The sequence below is a fragment of the Geotrypetes seraphini genome, chromosome 1, assembly GCF_902459505.1.
Source record: "Geotrypetes seraphini chromosome 1, aGeoSer1.1, whole genome shotgun sequence".
Taxonomy (NCBI): Eukaryota; Metazoa; Chordata; class Amphibia; order Gymnophiona; family Dermophiidae; genus Geotrypetes; species Geotrypetes seraphini.
Window position 1 is genome coordinate 265,499,037 of NC_047084.1, and position 17,929 is coordinate 265,516,965.

General features: G+C 41.7%; 1 protein-coding gene across 5 annotated transcripts in view; it reads left to right on the forward strand.

Annotated features, from left to right (window-relative positions):
- Positions 1–17,929, forward strand: part of ZFYVE28 (zinc finger FYVE-type containing 28) — a 304,842-nt gene that overhangs the window by 131,861 nt on the left and 155,052 nt on the right. For all 5 annotated transcript variants that reach the window (XM_033950646.1, XM_033950658.1, XM_033950654.1 and 2 more), the window contains exon 2: positions 14,572–14,712. In XM_033950646.1, the coding sequence (XP_033806537.1) occupies positions 14,572–14,712 (141 nt within the window). The remainder of the gene's footprint in view (positions 1–14,571; positions 14,713–17,929) is intronic.

A 17,929-nucleotide genomic window follows, 5' to 3' on the forward strand; every position in this document is an offset into this window, starting at 1 on the left:
CACACCTGTTTGAGAGAGGAGAAGCAAGAAAACCATTAAGTCGGAGGGGAGGGGGGGGAGCAGATGCCAGACCAGGGAATGAAAAGGAAAAAAACAGAAAGATACCATATTGGGAGGAAGATGCCAGTCTGTTGGGGGGGGGGGGAAGGAAGGTGAGAGATACCAGATTGTGGTGGGGTGAGGGGAATGGTTAGGTATTTCTTTTGACTTAGGGGCATCATGAAAAATTATCTACACACTAAGGGTGCATTGGACCAAAAAGGTTTGGGAGCCACAGCATTATGGTGGGAATGATTGAAATAGACATGGGTACTGCTCCTACTCCTCTAGCTTTTGGTGCAATCAGACCTGGAACTAGGCCTTCATTTTTTTCCGCTCTATATCCTCTTCCAATTTTATTAGCCTATGCATCGCAATAAATATTCTGCTCCCTACCCTCACCCCCTCTGTGCAAGCAAGCTCACAGGATACGAGTCAAATAAAATCATTTAAAAGAACTAAGACCTTCTTATGTCATAAATAAGCAACATAACTGTCTTGCCGAGAGCAATAAATGCAGCGGGGAAACTGTTGGGATGAACCTCATATACTGCACATATGTCAGCAAGAACAAAGCACTGGCACAAGACAATGAAAAATTTCACCCAAGCCTCATAAAATATCTTAATTACAGCAGAGCACAAGCAAATGTCAGCACAGATACTATATAGCTACAGATCTACAAATGCATCACTGATAAAAGTATACTCAAACTAGGTAAAAACGAAATTAAATTCTACTGGACTTTAGAAAAATCCCTTCTGAATTTCTAATTTTGAAAAGCATTACCTAATGATCTGTCCTTTTTAAAAACACAGTCTTCCCTTTGTAAAAAAAAAAAAAAAAAAACCCAACAACAAATGGGGCATTTAAAGATTGCCTAGAGAGGACTATTTTTAAAAGAGTGATTATCCCTGTGTGTCTGTTCTTGCCCAACAGCTTGTTTTCAAATGGCAAGAAGAGGCATGACCTAGTCAAAGCTAGCCCTACTGCATTCTAAGACTATTTGTATGCAAGCAGTGCATAGGGAATCTTATCAGAATACCACAAGATTGACATCAGCTTCACAGCCCTCTGCTTTAACTAATTTGTTTAAAAATCAATGGGCTGGAGCAAAGGAACACCTGAAGGAGTTGTGCGATACCAGATTCAAGCCTATAAATTATTATAACAAGCTTCCCCCCCCCCCCTCCCTACAAACTGTTTTCTTCTCCATCTCTGCTCAGTCATCTCCTTGGGTTTATTCCATTTGCTTTTCCCTCATTCTCTCTCCTCTTCAAACTTTTTATTTACACTTTTTCTGTTCCTTGACACCTCTCCATCCCATTTCTTTTTAAATAAAGAAAACCAAAATAACCTCTTGACAGGTCCTGTCTGTTTATTATCTATTTATATAATCAGGGGAACAAACTGCAGGTGCCACTTATTCAGGGCTTAGGGAAGGACTTGTGAGTCCCTGCACAGGCTTTCTCGGTTGTAGGACATTTTGGCGGGTGCGACACTATAATTCTGTGAAAACCTGTGGAGCATGACTAAAGCAATAATCTTCTTTGGGAACAAAGTGGATCTAGGGGATAAGGCTGAACTATATTAGACTTTATTGTAAGATCTACATATAGCAGGTAAAATGCAGCAGTCGGTGGCAGCAGGATAAGTCACTAATTGCTGTTATAAGCATGTACAGTTTTGGCACATAGTTCATGCAAGAGAACTGAGCATGATCATGATTCTGGCATCATTGAGTCAATATGTTGCCTCTGACTGCCGCACTTTAACAGACTTAAGCAACTTTGGATTTCTTTTGCTGGTGGGGTTTAGGAGTCCACACCAGCTAAGATATGAGTGCAAGTTTGTCTTTTCTATATATAGTAACATAACATAGTAGATGACGGCAGATAAAGACCCGAATGGTCCATCCAGTCTGCCCAACCTGATTCAATTTAAATTATAATGGAGTTCTTTTATTTTTTTATATGCACCCCCCAAAAAAAAAAAAAAAGTTACAGTTAGTGTTAGGAGGAATATTTTCTTTATTATTTGATATGTTTATTGCATTTTGATATATGAACCTTTGTTTGCTTATGAGTGGAAATGCATATTAATTTTGTGTAAAATGGACTAGTTTATTCCTTAATGAGAGAAGGTATGGGCTTGATATATTTTAGGAACTTTTTTGTATTTCTCTTTGTTTTGAGTACATATTAGGGGAAGAAAGCAGTTTATATCCTATATAATAATACCCTTAGCACAAATGCACACTTCAATCTTCGTGGCTCCATGCGTCCGTAGCTCCGTGGCCGGCAGAGAAATGTTGGAGAGTGCGGCACATGCGCGTTCGGCGTGTGCACACGTTGGGTGCGTGTGCGGCACGAGCACACATTCTCAGCTGACATCGGGGAGAGAAGGAGGTGGCGGCGACCGAGCTAGGGAAGGGAAGGCCACAACCACTGCCACTCCCTGGTCGCACAACCTTCTCCTCTGCCTCCACTCTCTTCCAGCTTCCTTACTTGAGCTATGGGGAATGAGAACAGCAGTGCAGACAACCAGGTGGGTTGCTTGAAGTGTGACTGCTGCTGCGTATGATATGAGCTGAGGTCCAATGAGGAGCTGCCCAGAGCCAGTGGGGACAGAAAGATGGGAACCTGTCAGTGGCCAAGAAGAGAGAGAGAAAGAGAAAGAAAGAAAGATACACAGACAGCGGCCAAGGAGAGAGAGAGAAAGAGAAAGAAAGACAGACAGACACACAATGGCCAAGGAGAGAAAGACAGACAGACTGCGGCCAATGAGAGAGAGAAAAGAAGACAGAAAGACACACAGACAGCGGCCAAGGAGAGAGAAAGGGACAGAAAGACAGACAGATATACAGACAGTGGCCAATGAGAGAGAGAGAGAGACAGAAAGACATACAGACAGCGGCCAAGGAGAGAGAAAGGGACAGACAGACACACAGACTATGGCCAAGGAGAGATACAGACAGTGGCCAAGGAGAGAGAGAGACAAAAAGACAGACAGACAGCTGCCAAGGAGAGAGAGAGAGACAGAAAGGCAGACAGACACACAGACAGCGGCCAAGGAGAGAGGGAGAGACAGAAAGACAGACATCAGCCAAGGAGAGAGACACAAAGAGACACACAGAGTGCAACAGAGGGAGACAGAAAGACAGCAGCCAAGGAGAGAAAGAGAGACAGAGAGACACACAGAAAGTGGTTAAGGAGAGAAACAGAAAGAAAGAAAGACAGACAGACAGCGGCCAAAGAGAGAGAGAGCGACCAAGGAGAGAGAGAGAGAGAGACAGAAAGAAAGACAGACAGACACATCTATTCAAGCACCGGTTAATGTAACGGGCTTAAAGACTAGTTACTAGGTAGTGGATGCCTGGAATGTGCTCCCGAGAGAGGTGGTGGAGAGTAAAACTGTGACTGAGTTCAAAGAAGCGTGGGATGAACACAGAAGATTTAGAATCAGAAAATAATATTAAATATTGAACTAGGCCAGTACTGGGCAGACTTGCACGGTCTGTGTCTGTGTATGGCCGTTTGGTAGAGGATGGGCTGGGGAGGGCTTCAATGGCTGGGAGGGTGCAGATGGGCTGGAGTAAGTCTTAATAGAGATTTCGGCAGTTGGAACCCAAGCACAGTACCGGGTAAAGCTTTGGATTTTTGCCCAGAAATAGCTAAGAAGAAAAAAAATTTAAAAAAAATTTTAATTGAATCAGGTTGGGCAGACTGGATAGACCATTCGGGTCTTTATCTGCCGTCATCTACTATGTTATGTTACTAAACATTGAAATGAAATGATGAGCTTATTTTGGAGTACAATTTGAATCACATTAAGATGCTTAGTCAGGACATTGCTGTTTCTGTGGCTCTGAATGTTGAAGTCACGTTTGTGTTGAGACAGATCAATCAAAGATGAAGTTAAGAGGTGATAGGCTCTGGAGTAATCTGAGGAAATACTTTTTTTACAGAAAGGGTGGTAGATGCGTGGAACAGTCTCCTGGAAGAGGTGGTGGAGACAGAGACTGAAAAGGCACGTGGGATCTCTCGGAAAGAGAAAGGGATGATGGTTACTGCGGATGGGCAGATTAGTTGGGCCATTTGACCTTTATCTGCCGTCATGTTTCCATATATTTAATGCAAAGATTTTACAACTATTTAATATACAACTTCCTTCCTTTACCCTACAGAATAAGAACATTGAAATGTTCACAGCAATTCACAAGTTCACATTCAGTGGAAGCTGGATGGAATATCCTCCACCAAGCTAGCAGTCCCTTTCCTACCCAATAACACAGCAATAATTATTCAGGCTTTAATTTAATTATAGTATTAAAAAAATTATTTTAAACAAAGTTTTGTATATCATAAATACAATAGATTTTATTTTATTGAGGTTGTCAAGGATTTTAAATGGAAGAGTAGCTTAATGTTTGTGGAAACCAAAGTGCTGCTGTTTGTCATTTTGGATGAGTCACTTAACCTTCCATTACCTCTGGTAGAAACTTAAATTATAAACCTTGAGTTATTACTGTCCCCCTTTCAAAAAATAAGTTCTGCAATCATTGCATGTAGATATAGCCAGTAGATGTTTTAATATTATATGCGTTGACTATGACTTGCCTACCCTCTGTGCCTACAAACACACTGAGGTACAGAATGGTATATTATAACTAAACGAGCAATTGCTTTGTGACTAATTTCTGGGAAAGTGTAGTGAAAACCAAAAATAACTCTGTGGAGTGACAATGTTCCTAAATGGACTTTATTTGAAAGTGTCAAATTTCCAAAGGTACACTGAAATCATCCACATAAAATAATTCCATCCACATAAAAATAAATCATCCACATAAGAGCCTTAAAGGACCTAGTCCGCTAGGGATACAGGACCCAACACGGTCCGCGTTTCGACAAAAAGTCTTCTTCAGGGGTCCCTGGGGGTCCTAAAAAGGTGAGTATGTGGGAAACAGTTGTGTGGTGAGCCAGTGTGTTTTTTGGGAAAGTGTAGTGAAATTCAGATAGGAATGTCTGCAGTAACAGTACATATTGTATGAATTGTCCATATCTTGCTCATGAGCAGTATAGGGAAAGTAAAGTGTAAGTAATATGCTTGCGACATTAGTTTAAAAACAAAAAACCTTAAAAGGGGCAAATAATGGGAAGATTTGACTTGAGCCCCTTGACATGCATTTGTTCATTGCTCAAAGACATTCTTCAAATAACACCAGGCTGGCTTTTCACATGTTAAATTTAGCAAAAGCCATGGATGATCCAGCCTTCTCTGTATCCGTCGATGTGGAGAAGGCCTTGATTGCCTGGAATGGACCTTTATGTATCAAGCAATGGATTGGTTTGGTATTGGTTCTGGATTTATTCAAAAGATTCAAACCTTGTATAGTTCCCCTTATGCAAGATTATACATAAATAATACTTTTTCGGGTCATTTCTGTCTGGAGAGGGGAGTTAGGCAAGGGTGTCCTTTATCTCCTTTGCTGTTAGATACTGTTTTGGAACCTTTGTTATTTGCTATACAACAGGCAAAGGAGATCCAGGGTATTCCTTACGCAGGTCGGGAATACACGATCTCTGCTTATGCAGATGACATATTGCTTCATTTGAGGAATCCTGAAACAATCATTCCACATTTACTAGATTTGATTGAAAGATTTGGAAAATTTTCAGGATATAAAATAAATTGGAGTAAATCAGAGATTCTTCTGCTTAATGTACATTGTCAAAAAGGATTGTTTGATTTATTCCCCTTTCTTTGGAAGGAAGAGGGTATAAAGTATCTAGGAATTTGAATTTACAAAACGCTGGAAGAAACGATGACAGTAAATGAAAAATCCTTATTGCAAAAGGTCACGGAGATGATTGATTAATGGAACCCATTACATCTGTCTTGGTGGGGGAGAGTTCAGATGGTGAAAATGATGATTTTGCCTGTGGTTTGTTACCAAATGGGTATGTTACCAGTGTTTTTTACAGGGATCCTTTTACAAAAAATTAAATAGTATTCTTTCAAAATTTATTTGGCTGGAGAAAGCAGCAAGAATTGCTTTAGTATCCTTACAAAAGCCAGTTGTGGAGGTTGGGGTAAATTTTTTCTAAATTTTTATAGGTACCATCAAGCCTATATAATGCGTCAGGATAGGTATTGGGTCCTCCCTAAGCTCATGGAACATTTTCCAGACTGGTTATGGTTGGAATGGCAACTCCTGTCTCCATTAAGATTGTGTCACGTTTTGAATATCAAGATGCCTAGGCTATATAAGGACAATAGAATTTTAATGGATACTTGGACATATGGCACTGTGCTATTTGGAACTATGATGAAAGCTAAAAGCCAAATGTCATCCCATAATAATAAACTTCTATTTATTAAGACAGGGGTTTCCATACAGCTTATTTTAAGGAATTGGAAAAACTGAGATAGACTGAACTATTCCTTTTGGTGAGAGTCTTTCTGTCATGTGGCTGTACATCAGGGACATTACAAAAAATTTCGTAAGATTTGGGAGCCATTGACAAAATTTTGCAAAGAGTGATTCCCTTTGGTCATACACGTCCAGGGTGGGTTGGAATGTATTTTTCAATTCTCAATTTGAGTGTAGTTCTTAGATATAATTATAGGGAGGGGGTGATAATCTTTTTGTCAGATTATAATTGTAATTGTATTTTAAGTGCTTTAATAGAATTAAATGATTATATTTTATTTTGCACTTACTTATGGCTTTAAAATGAATAAATAAATAATAAATAAATAAATAGCAACATTGATTTTGTTTCAGTTTTCTATCAGTTGTACTTAATTTCAAAATTTAAGGTACTTAACGTAGTGGATATTTTATGCATGGTGAACTTAAAGGCAATAAGCAAACAAATTTGGTTACCTTGATACCTTACAGCAGTGGTCCCCAACCTTTTTGACACCAAGGACCGCTTTTATAGAAGCAGATTTTTCCAGGGACCGGTAGAGGGGAGAGGATTCAGGGCAGGTTCGTAGGGCAGTTTTATACACAATATACATTATATTTCTATTATTATTAAGTTATAATATCGTACTATAATTAAGTTATAATATCGTACTATAATTAAGTTATAATATCGTACAACTTATTATAATGCAGAATCAGTGGGAGCCCTGAGCTTGTTTTCCTGCAATCAGACGATCCCATGTGGGGACGATGGAAGACAGTGACACGCAAAGTATGTTGCTTATGTTCAGTCTACTCCGTAATCTCATTTTGGTTGCTGCCACTGTAAAAAAAAACGCTGTCTCACAAAGATAGGATATTGGAAATGGAAGCAGACTTTTCAGTGCTTTTGTGGCAACCTCAGGATATTCAACTTTGACTTTAATCCAAAACGTATGGAGATTTGATGTTGTCTCAAACATACTTTTAAGGCCACCATCATTTGCATCCTCAAGAAGTTGATCCTCTTCAAGCACAGACAAAGTTGATTCACCTGACTTATTCACAAATGGTTCACGGATCCATTCCTTCCCATTTCGGGGGACTTTTGTGGTTGGGAAATAATGCTCAAACTCTATTTCAAGCTGAGATAGGTGATCATACACCAGCTGGAAGAAAGAAGGCCCTGGCTTGGCATCTTTAACAACTTCTGCTAACGTTTGAAACATGTCAAAAATCCAATGTTCACTTGTCGGCTCCATAAATCAAGTTTGGCTTTGAATGCAGCCACTTTATCTGCCAACTTAAACACAGTGGTCATTCTTCCATGAAGTGACAGATTAAATTCGTTGAGCAGGCTGAATATGTCACACAAGTAGGCAAGTTTTATGACACATTCTGCATCACTAAAATGTCCAGCCAGTGGTAAGTGTTTTTCTAAAAAAACCTCTGGAGCGGCTCTCGTAATTCTGGTCAGTGATCTACCTTTAGAAAGCCATCTCACTTCTGTGTATAAGAGAAGACGTGTACTCTGCATCCATCTCCTCGCAGAGCTGTGTGAACAGACGTAAGTTTAGGTCATGTATTTTAATGTGGTTGATCATTTTAATCGTATCTTGCAAAACATTATTAAGTTCAGGTGACATTTTTTGGCTAGCCAGCATTTCTCTATGAATTACACAATACGTAAACTAGCGTTCAGAAGCAACCTCCTTGACGCGAGTAGTGAAACCAGAAAGCCGTCCAGTCATGGCAGCCGCTCCATCTGTGCATGTACCAACACAACGTGACCAATTCAGTTTTCTTGATATGTAATCATTCAAAGACTTGAATAGCTCTGCAGCTGTGGTGTTGGTTGGCAACAAAAGTGCACATGACATATCCTCTTGCACATCTTCCTGAAAAACATATCGCACAAAAACAAGCATTGTTGTCTAATTATCAACATCAGTAGATGCATCAACCTGGATTGCGTACCATGGTGACTCATTAATCCTCTCTAACAATTGTGCCTCAATATCCTCTGCTATTTCATCAATTTGTCTGGTTAAGGTGCTAGCTGAAAGAGGAACACCGGCCACCTTTTGAGCTGCAGCCTCTCCTAAAAGTTCACGGCAAATGTCCTTAGCAGCAGGCATGATCAACTCTTTACCAGCTGTAAAGGGCTTCTTAGCTTTGGCAATGCGGTCCGCCACTAAGAATGATGCTTTCAGGGCAGATGCATTTACTGAAGTGGTGGCCTTAAAAAAATTACTTCTGCTCTTCAAATTCATGGTTTTTTTCTTTTGAAAAACTCCAAAGTCTTGTCTTTTAATGCAGGGTGCTTTTTAAAGCAGTTTTGAGGGTTTCATGGCTTCATTGGATAGCCGCTCACCATATGTCAGATTTTAAGAGGAAATGGGATATTCACATGGGATCCCTAAGGGAGTGAAATCAGGGGGGCGGGTATTTGGAATGGGCAGACTTGGTGGGCTATAGCCCTTTTCTGCCGTCTTTTTCTATGTTTCTATGTTATACAAAGCGGGCATGGAGAATGCAAATCACCTATTGCAATGAACCCGTAATTCAAATAGGACTCTTGGTATTTTCTTTTAAATGCAGCTCTTTTTATTGGCAGTCTTAGAGTCTTCTGCTGTCTCGTCATATCTTTCCCCCTTTTCAAAGAAGCTTTTCAGTGATGTTTGTTTCTTACTCATTTTTGCCAAGGTGCAAAAAATATGTTTAAAATTGTCATTGCCAAAACTCTGATCCGGTGCCTTTAAGCATTCCCCCTTACAGCTCCACACATGCTGGTTGCAGCCTTCAAGATGGTAGCTGCAGCTGCTAACTGCTGCCTCTCCTGCTGTTACCGCCAACCAGGTACCCTACCTCCGGGTATCTTCTGCCTCTGTCTCTGCCCCACGTGCTGCAACTCCACCACTGCCTCAGATTTTTCTCCTCTGGCTCCTCCAGCACTCCTCCAGGTTGGCTGGATATTGATCTGCAGAGTGGGTAAAGGTGGGGTGCCCAATTGTGCCTGTATACCTGTAGTGCAAATAGTACCATGTTTCCTTGAAAATAAGACACTGTCATATTAATTTTGGGTCTAAAAAATGCACTATGGCTTATTTTCAGGGATGTCTTATTTTTTTGTGTGTACAATGATCATCTCTCACCCATCCCCCTGCGCAGCACCTTTCCATCTCTCCCTCCCATCTCCCACATGCAGCAGAACCCCGATGACCCCGTCAACCCATCCCCTTGTGCAGCAGAATCCCAATGACCCCGCCAGCTCATCCCCTTGCACAGCATCTTTCCATCTCTCCCTCCCATCCCCCCCCCATGCACCCTGCCAACCCTCCCACCATAAGGCTGATATACCTCAGTTCAGAACAGCAGCGGCAGCAGCACTGAACAGGCTGCTTCATGGCCTTCCCTGCTGGGTCCTTCTCTGTGCCGCCATGTCACTGATAATGTTGGCGCAAGGGGATCTCTCGAGGCTCAGCTGGCAGACGGTTGCGGCCTGTTAGTGGACCGTCAACTGGGGGTTAGGGACCCCTGCCTTACAGGACCAACTTAAAACCCTGTCTTTGATTTTTAAGGTTCTCAGACAAATTGGACCGGAGTACTTAACGAATAAATTAGCCCTTTACATATCTTTTGAAGGCTCTAAGGTTCTCTCAAGGAGCATCAGTATTAGTACCCTTGTCAAAAGAAATTTCAGCAAATCTTCTCAGAAGTAGCGCCTTTACTCTGGAACTAGCCCAAAGGAGCTACGCTAAGCTCAAGGTTACCTCTACTTCAAGAAGCAGGTTGAAAAGCCATACTGTTCTACCATCCAAGCTTTTTAATATATGTGGCAACTGACTATCCATTCACTCCACTTCTGGGCTAGCTTACTACACTAAATCTTATTCAGTAGTACATATAATTTGCCTTCATTTTGTACTGTCTATATATCTCAACTGCACAAGTCCCTTGACTATCTGGTAAAATATGTCATTGTACTGTATTGTATTTTGTGTCGGTATCAAGTCTGTTATATGAATGTTTTAATTTGTGCCTATTATGATGTTTCATTTGTACTTAAGAACATAACATAAGAAATGCCCTCACCGGATCAGACCGTGGGTCCATCTAGTCCGGTGGTCCGCACCCGCGGAGGCTCAGCTAGGTGTTCCCCATCGAGGACTTTGGTCAATGTGTCTTGCAAGAAAATGTGCATCCAACTTGCCCTTAAATCCTAGAATGGTAGTTTCCGCCACAACCTCTTCCGGGAGTGCGTTCCAGGCGTCCACCATTCGCTGTGTGAAACAGTATTTTCTGTACTGACATTGTATCGTATCTGTTATATTAATGTTTTCATTCCATTACGGTAGCATTTTCATTCTGATAACATGTTATATTTCTATGTGATTGTTTTAGAGCTGTTAAATGTTTGTTTATTTTAGTATTCATATACCACTTATAGCCTAAGTGGTTTACATTCAGGTACTCAAGCATTTTTCCATATCTGTCCCAGGGGGCTCACATTCTATCTAATGTAAGTGACTTGCCCAGAGTCACAAGGAGCAGCGTAGGCTATAGCTCTAACCACTGTGCCACACGCTGTGATACTGTTTAGTCCTTTTACTAGGATTCAATTTGTCATCTCCAAGTTTACTTCACTGATAGAATTTATATTTCTTGTACGATCCCGCTCTATTCCTGCACAAGTGGGTTATGCATCCCATGTCACGAGATTTTTTGTAGGAAGCCTTATGTATGTAATTTTTCAGACCATCCCCTCTTACCTCAGGACTGCCCTCGGGTTTCTGGTTGCTTTCGTACAAGAGAGACAGTAGGAGCTGGTCCTCTTTGCATACTTTTACCAAGTTTTACAGTCTCTTCATAAAGGCGGTTAATATATCACAAGGTGCTCTCATATATGCAACAGGTGATATATTGTACTGCTCCGGCATGGTTTCAAGATCTTTGGAATGTTTATCATCCTAACCGTAGTTTGCGATCTGCGGGGTGTATGAGGCTTCTCAATGACAAGGAAATTAGAATTCATCATAAGAAAATTGTAAATATGATGTTCTTGGTAGTGGGCACTCAACTCTGGAATTCCATTCCTGGGATTATGAAACTATGTAAAGACAGGGTGTGTTTCAGGAAACAACTGAAAACTCAGTTGTTTGTTGATGCGTTCATGTAACATGGATTGTTGTTATAATCTGCTATCATACTGCCCCAATGAGTCAATGGAAGGATGTAATACAATAAGTGTGTACTGTATTTTAGTTTTTCTATTCGGCTATGTATGTAGATGTTATTCTGTTAGATGTGTTTATGTTTTGTCATTTTATTATGTATGTTATTTTGTACATCGCTTTGATTGTAAGCGATGTATAATTTTTTAAAAATAAATAAAATAATAAATCCCAATGAATAAATGCTGCTGTCTTGCTTATTCAGCAACCTGCTACAGCATTTTCATTTTAAAAAGGTGTGAGGGCCTCCTGTATACAGTGCAGCTTTTTATTTTAAGTACAAGTGACTAGTAGCAATATTCTTTATTTTCTAAACTATCCATGCAGCTCCTACATGATCAGACAGAACTGAGAACAACCATGTTAGCAAGATGATAGCAAATAACCTCAGCAACTTACCGTATATACTCCAATATAAACCAAGATTTGTGGGCCAAAAAATGGGGAGCTCAGTTTATATTCAGGTCAGCACCCACCTGCTTCCCCTCCCAGGCCTGCCGTAAGCTCTTGTAGATCCCTCCCGCCTCCTATCCCAGCCAACTCTGACACCTCCCACCTCCCTCCCACCTCCTAGATTTTTAACAAGCCTACTTTTAAAGCCCTGGTGGTTATGGTGAACTGAGACAGGAGTGATCTTCCTACGCTCCTGCCCTATGCAGAGCCGCTATCTGAATGGCTGCCACAAGTTCTCGTGAGACCATGGAAACTTGCAAAGTTGCTGCAAGAACTCATGGCAGCCATTCAGATAGCAGCTCTGCATGAGCCAGGAGCATAGGAAGATTGCTGTTGCCTCAGTTCACTGCTGGACTACCAGGGCTTTAAAGGTAGTTCCTGAGGGCACCTCCTGTCTTGGCCCACCACTGGACCACCATGGCCTACGGAAGGCTTGGGGGAGGCCTGCAAAGCATCAGGGGAGGGAGGGAGGGCACTTGAATATATGGTTTAACTCCAAGATTCAAATTGGCGGATTTAAAATCATTTGGAAGCATTGGATTATTGCAGGTATACGGGTTTTAGATGATGTTATTTCAAATGGTAAACTGCTTGATTTTTCACAGTTGCAGCAAAAATATGGTCTTAATAAAACACAAAGTTTTAAATGGTTGCAACTGAAGCAGGCTATTCAGGAGGGGTTCCCTGAATGGAAAAATCTTAGTAATCAATATAGTCTAGAATTCTTATGCTTTCAGGCGGACTTCTTGGGACACCAGGACGCACAGGATTAAAAAAACAAAGAATGGACTCAGAGACATTTGGAACATTGAGATTAAGCATCAAATTTCTGTGTCTCAATGGCCACGAATTTGGTCTTGGAGGATGAAGTGTACAGTGTCAGCATCTATGAGAAAAACTTGGTTCTTTTTGTTACATAGAGCATTTTGGACACCAGTTCGATTACAAAAGTTAGACAGCTCTAAGTCTAATAGGTGCTGGCATTGTAAACTTGAAGCAGGGACTCTAGATCATTTATCATTTTATTGTCCCTTTATCATGGCCTTCTGGAAATCAATTTGGTCCCAAATTAATTGTTTATTAGAGAATCATGTAGCATTATCATATGATACAATTCTATTTGGTATGTCAATGAGAACAAGGAGCCAGATTTCATCAAGCAATAATAAACTTTTATTGATTATGACAGGAGTCGCCATTCAACATATCACAAGTAACTGGGAAAATTATAGTAGATTAAATTATACATTTTGGTGGAATTCGTTGTGTCACATTTATAAAATGGAAAGCATAATTGCTATACAAAAAGGGAATTATAATAAATTTAAAAAGATCTGGGGACCATTGACAACTTACTGCAATGAGTAGATACCATTTTCTATTGAAAGTATATTTGCAAATGGGGGGGAGTGTCTAAATTTTACTGAAGGTTTAATCAATAGGAAAGAATATTTAAATTTGTATATTTTTGATTAAATATGAATGGAAAGGGTGGGTGGGAAGGGAATAAATTAATATATTTGATGTTATACTAGGAAAAATTCAAGTGATGTATTTAATCTCAAATGTTTTATTCATTGTACACTTGATGTAAGATTAAAAAATAGAAACATAGAAAATGAAGGCAGAAAAGGGCCACGGCCCATCAAGTCTGCCCACTCTAATGACCCACCCCCCTAACTTCTTCCCCTAAGAGATCCCACATGCCTATCCCATTTTTTCTTAAAATCTGGCAAGCTGCTGGCCTCAATTACCTGCAGTGGAAGATCATTCCAATGATCAACCACCCTTTCGGTGAAGAAATACTTCCTGGTGTTGCCATGAAATTTCCCGCTCCTGAGGAGATTTTTGATTGATTCCTCTTTTTGTAACAGTTGTACTTAAGAAACTTTGGTCCATTCCAAATCTATTAATTTTTTTGACTGCACAGTACTTTTTTCTATGCTTCTAAGCCAGTGGTCTCAAACTCGTAGCCCGGGGGCCACATGTGGCCCTCCAGGTACTATTTTGAGGCCCTCGGTATGTTTATCATAATCACAAAAGTAAAATAAAACAGTTTCTTTATCATATGTCTCTCTAGCTATAAATTACAATATTATTATTAAGACTTAGCAAAAGGAAAAATTTATAAAATATAAAGAGTTTTACCTCATGAAAAATTGTCATTTCTTTAATAAGACATTAACTATTTTTTTCTGAGGCCCTCCAAATACCTATAAATCCAAAATGTGGCCCTGCAAAGGGTTTGAGTTTGAGACCACTGTTCTAAGCTAACTTTCATACTGACACATACATGCAATTTTGTATTGGCAATTTTTGGTAAACATTTTTTTGTTTGTTTCATGGATTGTAAACTTATTTGACATACATTATAGTAATACATACTTGCAGTACAGCCTCCAGTTTAATATTCTGTATTTGTCTTTGTTGCAGAGGTCAGACCCACAGCTTCTTGCCCAATTCTACTATGCAGATGAAGAACTAAATCAAGTTGCAGCTGAACTGGATAGCTTAGATGGAAGGAAAGACCCCCAGAGATGTACGCTTTTGGTTAACCAGTTCCGCTCTTGTCAGGTAACCGAGAGATTTTGAAAGTTAGAGAGGTCTGAAATTAAGCTATTCCTTGTCATCAACAGCAGATGAATCCAGAGACTAGTGGTATTACGTCCATCAACCAGCAGGTGGAGATGGAGAGCACTGAGTTGCTCTCAGGTATATCTTGGATGCACAACCTCCTGGCCAACCAATGTATTCTATCTCCAGCAGGCTGATGGATAGGTTCCTCACAGCTCCTGGATTTTGTGGTAAATTTCAAGCCAGGCTTCGCAGCTACCGGCTTCAGTTTCCTGGATCAGAAAAGAGGAATATTCTTGTGGCTTAGGCCTCAGTTGAGAAATATTCCTGTGGCTAAGGCCTCAGAGAAGACATATTCCAGTGGCTTTGGCCTTAGAGGAGACATATTCCGGTGGCTTTGGCATCAGTTGAAAAATTTTCCTGTGGCTTAGGCCTCAGTTGAGCTGTGGGATGTTGGCTGTACGAGCAGCAGGCCGTAGGAGGCCATGAGGGCAGTCGGCCGAAGCCCTTTCCTCCTACCACAGCTCCAGTCGCTGCCACATGGGCAGGGGGTTGGCCTTAGCCGAGGCACCAGTTCACTTACAGCCTAGTGTGCCTTGTTTAGCCTGGCCGGCTGACAGTTAGCTATGGCTAGGCTAGTTGCGGGTTAGTTTACAGCTCTTTCTCTCTTGATCAGAGTTTATTCTTTTCACTCCTTCTTGGGTCATACATGTGAAAGAGAGGACTGGAAGTTGGATTAGCTACCTCAGTGCTTGAGGTTGCCACGGTAGCTCCTTGGGATTCTGGGGAAGACACTTGTCACTTCGTGTCATTCTTCTTGACTTTGGTCAGCAGTTTGCCTCCTGTGGGAGCCCTATGGACTTTGTGCTATGAGAGGGCTGCAGTTAGAGGGGAAGTCTTCACTTATCATGTTTCCAGGCTTGATGCCCTAGAGCAGGGGTGTCAAACTCAATCACATTAAAGGGCCGAAATCCAAAACACAGGCTAAGTCGCAGGCCAGACCCCATCCAATCTCTGCCCCAGATCCCGCCCCATAATACTAATTATAACACCATTTTTCCATTCATTTTTCATATATACACACACAGTATAATCTTACTAGTACATTAACGGGTGCTAGATGTGTCTGTCTGTCTTTCTTTCTGTCTCTCTCTCCAAGGCCGCTGTCTGTCTTTCTGTCTCTCTCTTTGGCCGCTGTCTGTCTTTCTTTCTTTCTGTGTTTCTCCTTGACCACTGCATGTGTGTCTGTCTGTCTTTCTGTCTCTCTCTCTCTCCTTGGCCGCTGTCTGTGTGTTTGTCTGTCTTTCTGTCTCTTTCTCTCTCTCTCTCCTTGGCTGATGTCTATGTGTCTTTCTGTCTCTTTCGTTGGCCACTGTCTGTCTTTCTTTCTTTCTGTGTCTCTCCTTGGCTGCTCTCTGTCTGTCTTTCTGTCTCTTTCTCCCTCTCTCTCTCCTTGCTGTTGTCTGTGTGTCTGTCTGTGTATCTTTCCATCCCTTCCGTTCCCCACCTGTACCTGAACCGGAAGCCTTCTCTCTGACATCGCAACATCAGAGGGAATGCTTCTGAATGAGATATGGGATGCACGAGGAGCCGCTGCACGCGGCTTCTGCACACTACCGCTGTGAGGAGGAGGGAGTCGGCCACAAGGTAACACTGTGGGCATCGGTCCACGGGCCATATAAAACGACCAGACAGGCCAGATTTGGCCCGCGGGCTTTGAGTTTGACACCTGTGCCCTAGAGCCTTGCGAGGGGAGAGGGACTGGTTTGCGGCGGTGCTCATGAGTTTTGCCATCAGCTAAGGAGCATTGCCAGACATAATGGTTTCATTCCACAGGAGGTTATTTGGGGCCTGGTGGTCACTATAGGAGGCTGCTTTGCACTCATTCTATTTGTGAAGGGGCACTGTAGCTGTGAATTCCACAGCGTGGTGCTCTCAGGTGAGGATTGCTCCTGCTCATATGGGCTATGGGGGTTAACCTCTATATGATCATGTGATACATACTCTCTAGAATTTCATATCTCCTTGGACGTGTGCTGCAGGACAGGATTTGGGGACAGGGAATTTCAAGTTTGCTTGTTTATTTCCCTCCCTATGTTTGGGACTGCTATGGTACATCCCAATAGTCTCTGGATTCATATGCTGTTGATGACAAGGAAGGTAAAATTATGTCCTTACCTGATAATTTTCTTTCCTTTAGTCACAGCAGATGAATCCAGAGCCCCACCCTATTGCAGGGTTTGTCGCTCTTAGGCGAAGTTTGAGCAAGCTTTTAGGCTGAAATTGCATTCTCTATTTTAAAGCATCAGTGGTTCAGGTAGCGCATGTGAGGGAAAGTTTCATATGCTTCATGCCTTTTATGTGCTTTATTTCAACTGCTTTGAGGAGACCTATACTGGTTGGCCAGGAGGCTGTGCATCCAAGATATAACTGAGGGCAACTCAATGCTCTCTATCTCTACCTGATGGTTGATGGATGTAATCCCACTAGTCTCTGGATTCATCTACTGTGACTAAAGGAAAGAAAATTATCAGGTAAGGATATAATTTTACCTTTTCTGAAATGGCATTGCTCATCGAAACATCTGTACTTTTACAAGACTTTGATGTAGAAGTGTAGCCTGGTGGTTAAAAGAAGAAAGTTGCAAACCAGAGAAGCTGGGCTGAAATCCTGCTTCCCCCAAAGTCACTTAATATGACCTTTGGCATGCCACGTCACCCTCCATTACCTCAGGTACAATTCTAGTAGTTATAGGTTATTTCCACCTTTAATAGTGTTCTATTTTTATGAACTGTTTTGAACTACCGTATATACTTGAATATAAACCAGGATTTTTGGGCCAAAAATAGGAGTCCCAGTTTATATTCAGGCCAGCACCCCCCGCCAGAATTATTTCAGGCCACCACCAGGCTCAACACCCTGTTCCTCCTCCCTGCCATGTCCTCGTACCTCCTCTGCCAATCCCTGGTGGTCCAGAGGTGCAGCAGGCAGGAGCGAGCTTTCCTTGCTCCTGCCCCACTGCTAACATGGTTGGTGGTGGCTGCCATGAGATTGGGTTTCTTCAGCTGCTGAGTGGCACCGAGCAGGAGTGTGCTTTGGCGCTGCTGCTCGGCGCTGAGTGGCTTCTTGAATGGCTCCCACAAATTCTTGCAAGCCAGTCAAGAAGCCGCTCAGCGCCAAAGCGAACTCCTGCTCAGTGCCGCTCAGCGGCTGTAGA